Raw genomic sequence first — 10,053 nt, forward strand, 5'->3', positions numbered from 1 at the left:
TCTTTATAGGTAGGGTTTAAAGGGTGACATATAAAGTGTAGTAAAAATTAACATGTAACATAATTGAAACTTGATTGTGAAATTAAAATATTTTACTATTTGGCATATAAAACTTCAACTCATAACTTGACATCCATCCATGAATGCATGTATGCATGTGTTGCATGGATGATATAAGATATTCCCAATATATATCATGAGGATATAAGTAAATATTATTGTTTACAAGTCCCAATCCCGAGAGAGAGAGAGAGAGAGTGAGAGGGAGAGAGAAAAGAAACAGGTTTGTCTGTCTTCCCTGTCAAGATCTAGGGTTTCCAATCTGTTCAAAGATGTGTAGATTTTGCTTAGAGCCGATGCTTCCTTTCAGCTAGTTTTCTCTCTGCCCTCCCCCTTAGAAGAAGAATTAAAATCAAAGTTGATCAACTAAGAAAGCTGCTTCTTAGCTGTGACAAATTAGTACTATATGACCTGATTTTCCTTCCCTCCATGCTCATCACCCTATTGTCTTTATATTTTCTCTCACCTTTTACGCTATGATTCCTAGACTTGGATATTAGTTGATGTTAGAGCTTGGAAATTAAGATGGAGAGGAATAGCAGCACCGAATGTTCAAAGACAGCTCCGTCCGAACAAAGTGATCATCAGGTCGAGGCCGAGGCAGACAGTGAGAGCGAAGAGAACGATGGGGAAAGTATGCCTAGAAATGGAGGGAGCTCGAGCAACAGCACGGTGGAAGAGAATGATAAGAAGCCATCCGTAAGGCCTTATGTCAGATCCAAGATGCCGAGGCTCCGTTGGACACCCGACCTTCACCTTCGGTTCGTTCACGCAGTCGAAAGACTCGGCGGCCAAGACAGTGAGTTGACTCACTTCATTCTCTTCTAGTCTGATCTTATTTGGTGTTGATTTTAACAAAGAAAAAACAATCTTTGGTTCAGGAGCTACCCCAAAGTTGGTTCTTCAGATGATGAATATAAAAGGACTTAGCATCGCTCATGTGAAGAGCCACCTACAGGTTATTTTACTATTAAAACTTGTAGATTAGCTAACAGTTATTTCTCATTCATATTTTATAAAGGGATTAATAAGAGGAGCAAAGCCATTGATTCTTTATGTTCTAACTGTCTTTTCCTTCAACTTTGGGTATTAATTTCTCATGATCAGATGTATAGAAGCAAGAAGATTGATGATCCAAGACAAGGTACGTATGTACTTCAATTTCGATACCAACTCTTGCTGAGTCGAGTGAGAAGATGTCCAATATTCTTTAATCAAAATTTCGAATTCTGAGTCTTGTTGAATTGAAGTAGAGTTTGGGTAATTTTTGCTTCCTGTTTAGGGTCAGGCTTCTGTACTTAATATGAGTCTAATGTGACTACCTAATACAAAAAGTTTTGACCAAAATTAGGGTTTCCATCAATCATCGTTTCTGATGCATCCGAGTTACCTTTTACATGGCAGTGATAAGCGATCATAGGCATCTTGTGCAAAGTGGAGATGGAAATATTTTTAGCCTCAACCAACTTCCCATGCTGCAAGGCTATAATCATCATCATCAAGGCGACAGTTCTAATACTTTCAGGTACTACTAAAATTAACAATCAATATTCAGTGTTCCAAATTTCTTAAATGCACGTAGTGCTCTACACTCTAAACGCAAAATTTCCACTTCTTTTTTCAAGATACAGAGATACTTCTTGGAATGGTCGCCATTTCTCGATGCGTAATCCTTACACGAGCAGGAGTTTCACTGATAAACAAATACCAGTATTGCATGGAACAGTGACAGATAAGATCTTTGGCAGCAATTGGACCAATTATAATTTCAGGATGGACACTTCCTCTTTCAACACACTACTACCTAGCTGGAAATGCCATGAAGTACTGAAGAATGAAATTTCATCATCATCTCCCAATCTCCAATCATTCCTAACTAAGCCAAGCGCTCAAGCTAAAGTAGAAGATGAAACAAATTGTAGCAGAAATAGTGCACAAGAGCGTAGGGCGATGAAAAGAACGATATCGGATAGCAACCTGGACTTGGATTTAACCCTACGGCTAACGCAGGCGAAGGAAGAAAAGCGGCCAAGCTCCGAGGAAGACGATGTTGGCTTATCACTGTCGTTATGCGGACCGCCGTCGTCCTCAAAGCTTAGCAGGTTGAAAGGAGAAGATGATAGTAGTAGGGAAAATGGTAGAAGGGTCAGTACACTAGATCTGACTATATGAATGGGGACAATTCTAAGTGAGATCTTGAGGTACTTATCCGAGATAGAGGAAGGCTTTTTCTTATTGTCTAATTGTAACAAATATTACACACCAATCGATAATAACCTTTTTTTTTGGTTTTTGTTTTTATAATATAGTGATTCTCTGTCGTTTCCTTCACATTATCAGCCATATTCAAACTATATATACACGTCGATTTCGAGACAAGACAGGCTATGCTGTTCTAGGTTCGTATTAATCTTGCTGCAGACAAAAATTACAGAAGGTCTCTTGTTGGTAATAAACTTATTGGGGCAGAAGGTCCTATTTATATATAAATAACTACATGTTTGACAATAGAAGGGAAAATATCAACTTTGTGAATGTTAATGTAAGAGGGTCCTGAGATTTCTTTTGGTTACCTCTGAAAAAAATAAAATGTGAATAATGGCAATAAAAGAGAAAAAAATAGAACATTTACAGATTCTATGTGTAAACCTATACGTTTAGAAAATCTTAACCTAATTAACAATAATGCAGTAAGGTTGAAATACCTTATTCAAATTAATATCAAACAGAAGAAGTAAACTTCTATATGAATTCTTCTTGTGCAGTATCTCTCGTGGATCTCTCTATCTTGCCACTTATATTTTATTTTAATAATAATTTGGGTTATAGCTTTAACAAAATCAAAATATAAATACATAATTGTATTGTTTCTAATTAAATACTTGTGTTGCAGTATAATCATAATTAGATGTATTTGATTGGATGTAATAGCTATGCCATTACGGCACAGCTCAAAGTTGTACAGTAAAATAGATGTTTAGTTCATTGCAAGTTCAAACCATTGAACGATTGGTTCCAGATTCATTCCCAAAACTCGCTGAATAGCCATTTGAAGGAGGAGGTGTCGAATTGACTATTTCAACCTTTCCACCGAATCAACCTTCTTTTCCCCTCTGAAAATACTCTTCTTTGGACTGAAATATCATTTTTTTTTCTTTGGCCATCAACAATCTCACGTTCAAATAACCTAAAAAAAGCACATCAACTTGAATTTATTTAATAAATTAGCAAATCCATTTTTATTTGCAAAATATTTAAGAGAGACAAAGAGAGAGCACATGGGTTTTAGGTTTTTGTTGTTACAAGAGGAATTAATGCTTGAAACTTGGTGGAAGTAATGAAAAGATAGAGGAGAAAAAACATGCTTAGAAATCAAGAGGTGGAGAGCGGCGGAAGAAGGGTTTTCAGAACATCCTCGATTGGTGGTTTCTGGCTTAATTTGAGAACATCTTAGATTGACGGTTGGCGGTGGATGATGGCCGAAGGTGGTGCAGGCTGGTTGGATTCTGGGTTATACGGTGGTTTTTGAAACTGTGTTGAATAATTGAAGATGGATTAGAGAAGAGAGATAAGCGTGAGAACAAAGTGAAAATTTGTTTTTTTTTTCAAAAAGTAAAGATAAAATAAAATACCATTTTTATTGCCAGTAGTTAATTAAATTTACTAATAATATCAATAAAATACCATTTATTTCATGATAATTTCATTTTATATTAAAATATTTTACATTGTAATTATAAAATAATAAATTCTATTAATTTTACTTTCAAAAAATAAATTTTCTACAAATAATTTATCATAATAAATTTTTATTTTGTTAATAAATATAATAAATTTAAAAGTTATATAACCTATTAGAAATAATGATAATAAATTATTTTTTTAAATTTAAGAATAAAATTTTCATTTTTACCTTACAGTAATAAATTACTTTTACACATCTATTCAATTTATCAAACCAAATTATTATTATACTTATTCAATTTCATTATTAAATGCCATATTTAAATTTATATAAAATTATAATAATATAAATAAAGATGTCATTTATTTACTTAAATGATATTAATTTATTAAAGGCCACATTCGTCATTCGAGTATTTTTTTCCTATTACATGTCTATCCCTTTCATCCAAACGCGCGAATACTATTACAATGCTCATTCTATTTCATCCAACCAAACCACTGTTATGTCTATTCAATTTTATTACAATCCTATTCCTTTCTCACAAAATGACTATTCCATTACAATCCTATTGTATTGCAGTGAGCCAAATGTGTCGCTAATGTAACAACTAATATTGGTTTATTTTGGTTACAACTAATATTGGATTCTGAAATACAACTATAAATGCATAGCTATATTGTTTCTAACTAAATCCCTGTCTTGCATTGTAATCATAATCGGACTGATCGATTAATTAAGTCGAAAATTGATTTGTTTGTTAATTCAATTTGTTATAATAAACGTCAATAATGACGATAAAACGATTGCAAAGCAATAAGAAAAGAAAATAAGAACACATAGATTTTACGTGGAAACTCTTTCGGGAAAAAAGTTACGGGCAGAAGAGAAGAAATTCACTAATGTTGAAAAATGAATGATACAAAAGGAGTTTTGACTAAATCTATTTAAGGTTTGAAACACCATTTTCTAATCAAAGTCAAATAGTAGAAGTATAGTTCTATACGGACTTAAATTGTGCTGTATGGTGTATACCGCGGGGGCTTCAACCCTGCACCCTCGATTTCAACCCCCAATTTTTAACGGAATCTCACTCTCACAAATCCTCTTATTTTACCACTATATTTATTTTTTTAACAAGTGACGAGATTCAGATCATACAATCTCTAACACAATTTGTGGTATAAAAACGAATATATATATCACCATTTTAAACTAGTAAGAAGTTGGGAATCGAAATTAAAAGAATTGATTAAAAATAATTTGAACCGATTTTTCTTAGGCTTTTATCTTTTTTAAATTTGGCCTATATTTATTGTCCAATTGACCCAATTTTGAGCCCATATTTTTTTGACTAAATTGACTTTTTACCTTGATTAATTTATAAATAAGTTTGCAACTTTACATTTTATTGTTGGATGTTGTTATTAAATGGGGTTATAATAATTTATTTGGCCCTTTAATTTTATAAAAAAGTTATTTTAGCTCTTTATTTATTTGTTCATCTTTTTAACCCTTAATTTTGCGTTGTTTGTCAAATAACCCTAAAATGAATGTAAAAGTTAATGTTTGTTAACTTTTTGACATGATATACACGTAGATTGTCACATGGATACTACATCAGTAATTAATTTTTTAAAATTTAAAAATTCAAAAAATATTTAAAAATAAAAAAGTATTAAAATTATTAAAAAGTATAAAAATTAGAAAAAAATATTTTTTAAGTTTTAAAAAATTAATTAATTGCTAATGTGTAATTCACATGGACTGCCACGTAGATGTCGCCACATCAGCAAAATTGAGAGACATTAACTTTTCCATGCATAAAAATTAAAATTAATTATAAATTAAATAAAAAATAGAATTTAGTTCAGTTTCAGATAACCGTGGTTTTTAAACTTGCATTCCATAAACCGTCTAAACATATTGATTCAGGTTGATTTTCAGTTTTTCGATTTTTCCTACTCATCCCTAGCATAGCAATAGACATAACCAGTGATGATGATGATGCTCCTAGTTTGTATGTGTAACGACCCGGTTTCCATTGGTGTTAGAAATTACAGTTTCGGGATGTCATTTTCATAAACCGAGTCTGTAAATATTCCTACTAATATTTACATAGTTATTATAGAGATGAATTAAAATTTGGATAGTCAATTTAGCCGAAATTGTTATTAATTAAGACACAAGGACTAAATTATAAAGTCTAATCACTATAAATTTTTAATTAGGAAATGAGTTGAGGACTTAAATAGCAATTAGCCAATGGCCCACAATGGTAATTAAACCATTTTTCAAGGGAAGTTAGTGGTTGATGATGACATTCTCCATTATGCATGTTTATGAAATTATTAGCTTAATCAAACCATAGCTAAATTAATTAAACTAGCTTAATTAAAAATTAACCAAGGTATAAATTAGGAGATATTGATAATTTGTCATCATCCTCATTAAACTTTCATCTCCCATATTCGAAGTTGAAGAAGAAAACCCCAAAGTCATCCCTTTTTATTCGACCATAATTTGCTAACATCGACGTTGGGCCATCGAGAGGGAAAGCAAAAGTGAGAGTTACGATGAGTGATGCAAGACCTCGATTTGTATTTCTATGACTCAAGATCAATTTAATTGTTGTATATTTATGAGTTTTTGCATGATATAACATTGAGGTGAGTCATCAATGGCTATTTGAACTGAATTATTATGATTGAGATTGAATTTACGAGATAGGGACTAAATTGAATAGAATAGAAAATAGTATGATTTAATTAATATTTATTATTTTGTATGAAATTGTGTTTAAATATACTACCTGATGTGATGAAATGGCGAATTGGTAATGAGATTAAAGCACGATATGTGGTTATGATGTTTACTGATTCAGTGTTACCTTGTTAACGGACTCAAGTACTGTCAAATTAGTTGGCATGCCCTAGGTAGAAAACCATTATTGTCGAGCTTTTCAGGATGGTAGAATGTGTATATAGTGAGAGCCACCGTTCTCGAGCTATTCGGGATGGTAGAATATTTAGATATCGAATGCCATCGTTGGTAGGCCATCTGAGATTGTAGGATAGGTAAATTGTAAGAACTACCATTGCTGAGCCATTTGGGATGATATAATATTTATTAGGACAAACCATCATTGTCGGGTCACCCGGGATGGTATAATGAGTCTTGATAGCAAAAGTCATTGTTACAGGGCAACCTGAGATGATAAGAGTAGTATAGAAGTTATGGGATGTTAATGAATTGGCATAATATGCTTATATGTGTGTTAATATAGATAAGTTATGTAAACTACTATATGTATCAGTTGAAAACAAACCCTGGGGGTTGATTGAATAATAGTGAACCAATAGGCTCGAAAATGGTTGAAATGTTGCCTTGAAATTGAATATATATATATATATATATATATATATATGTATACATGTTGGTAATGGTAGATGAAATAATATATGTGTGCCTATAGTTGTCAATATGAATTAGTTTAAAGTTAGATAGTGGATAAGTGACTTGAATTGATTTTACTATTGCTATAGTATGTTCAAATGTGAATATGTTAATAGAATTATTTGGCATCATAAAACATGTATAGAATAGTCATTGATATTATATACCTCATGACAATTCACTAATGCATATGCTATTTATTTTATTTTAAGTCATGGAAGTACCACTGAGCCCTATTGCTCAGCGTATGGTTTATTTATTTTGTGCGTAGGTTCAATTACCCTCGAAGTCCCGAATAAGTGAAGTCAACATCCAGACCACCTTCATCGACTCGATATAGTTTGTATAGTCCTCTTCTTTTGGTTAAAAGACATGTACCTAGGATTTAGTTATTCAAAGTTTACATATGATCATTCTAAGCTATAATATTGTAAATTTAATGAAATGGTTAAGTGTTTTTGCATAGAAAAGTTGTTAATGGCTTAGAATCTTTATGTTGAACATATTTGTATGTGTAATGGCTAAATTGAGGTCTTAAGACCAACAAAATTTTGTATAGGTTGTATGCTTGGTATGTTTAAATAGGTGCCAATTAGACATTGTTGGAATTCAGGGGTCACGTCGTGACGTCGTACCTCTGACGTTGCGACAAGGAGCAGTCCAAGATTCACGTTGTGATGATGTGTACTCGAGGTCATGATGAGACTTACTCAATACGTTGCATTTCAATGAGGAACCCCCAATGTCATGACGTCAAACTGATACTTTGAAGATTTTATAATTTGGTCCTAATTTGTCCTCAGGTTAGCTTTGAAACTTTTGTAAGCTCGTATAAGACCCAAAACGACTTTATATCGTATTGTATGATTGTATTGGTTGAAATTAATCATTAATAGTATAAATCGAACATAGTTTGATCGTAGTTGCTTCGACAATGAATGTGACACCTTATAGTTGGGATCCGACGATCAGGTCGGGTATGGGGTGATACAATATGAAACTTACCAAATTATGTTAGAGAAATAAAATATGCCATGAGAAAATCCTTGAATGAGAAAATTGCAAATCTAAAATAGGTCGATCTAAAGTTTGTGGAAGCTGTCAAAGAAAAAGGTGACGTTTGCAGATCTTAAGAAGATAAATAATGAGGATGCCATCATTATTGATTAGGAAGCCAAATTGAAAGGCAAATAGGAAGAATTGAATGTTATTTAAAAGGAGTTAATTGACGCCCAATCCAATTAAACAAAATGGGCTATAGAAGTAAAAATTTTGATGAGATCTTGATTGTTAGAACAAAGGAAAACTTGGCACAAAGGCTTAGGTCACATTGACATTGGTGAGAAATCTATTCCCCTTACTTTTTTGTTAAATTTAACAAAAATCGTGTTGACTCTAAGACATGAAAAAGGAAATTTGAAAAGCCTACTTGTTTTATTATGGTGTAGTAGGCCATACTTGATCACCATGTCACATAAGGCTTAATAATCTCATAAGAATATATCATGTGTTAACTCATGTGCCCACTTACACTGCCACAATTCAAAATTAGAAACAATAACAAGTAAGCAGGATAAAAAAGAAATCGTGCCCTAGAAATGCCAAAAAGTTAGTATGCCGTTATTGTGGTAAAGTTGGTCACTTCAGACCACAATGTTATAAGCTTTTTAATAGTTTGAGATGGAAGCAAAATACAAAGGTTGCACATAGTGTTCCCACAAGACAACCAACAAGCAAACCTTACAAGAAAGTGTGGGTGAGAAAAGTTCAACCACGAGTTAGCTATAAAGATCAACGAAAGATTGATACTCGAGTTAAATATGAAATTGCCTTTGTAGATCATATTGAAGATAAAGACAATTTCATAAATACTTCATTGAAGTCTTGTAAGAGTAAAGAAGTGTATATTTATGAAGATCATAATGGTGGAAAATATCCAAGTTGTTCTACAACATTTGATGATATATCCCTCTATCACATCCCTTTAACAAACTTGATATGATGTTGGCTTTATTGGCACAATTGATTCCATTATTTGTACAATAAGTATGGAGAGACATGTTAAGGGGAGTGAATTACTGGTGCTATTAAGGGAGAGTAAATATTATATATGTTTTTTTAGACCTATTTGATTGCATATAAAGCCTTTGATATGATATTGGTTGGAAACTAAAACGATGATGTTTACTGGCTAGTTTAATGCATGATACTTTATTTAAAGTAGATAACAAATATGAGGAACTTGATGTTGGCAAAAAGAATTTAGATGCTGCAATAAGGCGAAAACTCTTTATCATTTTGAGGTTAAGCTTGCATTGATTACATTCTTGAATAAGAGGAAATGCTTGATTATTTGATTCATTGCTGGTCTAAAGGTCTAGTACACTACTCCCTCTAGATTTCTGTCAAAAGGTTGGGGGGAAGAGTATAGGGAGTTATGCTTGCTAGCATGAAGCTTATTTACAATTATTTCTACTTTAGATTATGTGTTTCTACATTTGCTTACTTGAATAATTTTGTTTGGTTGATTCATTTGTTATTGTGTTGTTATAAAAGTATTTGATAGTACAATGTTTTTGAAAAATAAAATTTCAAAGAGGGAGATTGTCAGTGCCTTGCAATGTGGTTTCAGGTGTTGGTTTATCTCTTTTCACACGTTGACAACAATTTATGCACTACCATGAAGTGTTGGTAGTTTTGACGTGGTAATTTATTAGATTTTTTAAGCACCAAAATTATGTTAATATGAAGATAATTAGCCTTGTTCAAGCAAGTACTGTAGCGGCCCCAAATTCTTAAGTCAACATTCGAGCGTTGACCTGGGTTGGCAATGGATTTATTATTTTGGGATT

The 10,053-nt window shown here is 32.5% G+C and overlaps 1 protein-coding gene across 2 annotated transcripts; it reads left to right on the forward strand.

Moving 5' to 3' along the window:
* Positions 1-212: 212 nt before the first annotated feature.
* On the forward strand, positions 213-2,391 carry LOC105781002 (putative Myb family transcription factor At1g14600). Of its 2 annotated transcripts, none has more exons than XM_012605563.2 (5): positions 213-859; positions 942-1,018; positions 1,168-1,204; positions 1,465-1,585; positions 1,692-2,391. In XM_012605563.2, the coding sequence occupies exons 1-5, from the start codon at positions 586-588 to the stop codon at positions 2,230-2,232; spliced, it is 1,050 nt and encodes a 349-aa protein (XP_012461017.1). In that variant the 5' UTR covers positions 213-585; the 3' UTR covers positions 2,233-2,391. The 2 variants fall into 2 exon arrangements, with proteins under 2 accessions (XP_012461017.1, XP_012461015.1); XM_012605561.2 differs by having other exon boundaries at positions 214-859; positions 1,686-2,391.
* The last annotated feature ends 7,662 nt before the right edge of the window (positions 2,392-10,053 follow it).

Source organism: Gossypium raimondii, chromosome 4 (assembly GCF_025698545.1).
Source record: "Gossypium raimondii isolate GPD5lz chromosome 4, ASM2569854v1, whole genome shotgun sequence".
Lineage (NCBI taxonomy): Eukaryota > Viridiplantae > Streptophyta > Magnoliopsida > Malvales > Malvaceae > Gossypium > Gossypium raimondii.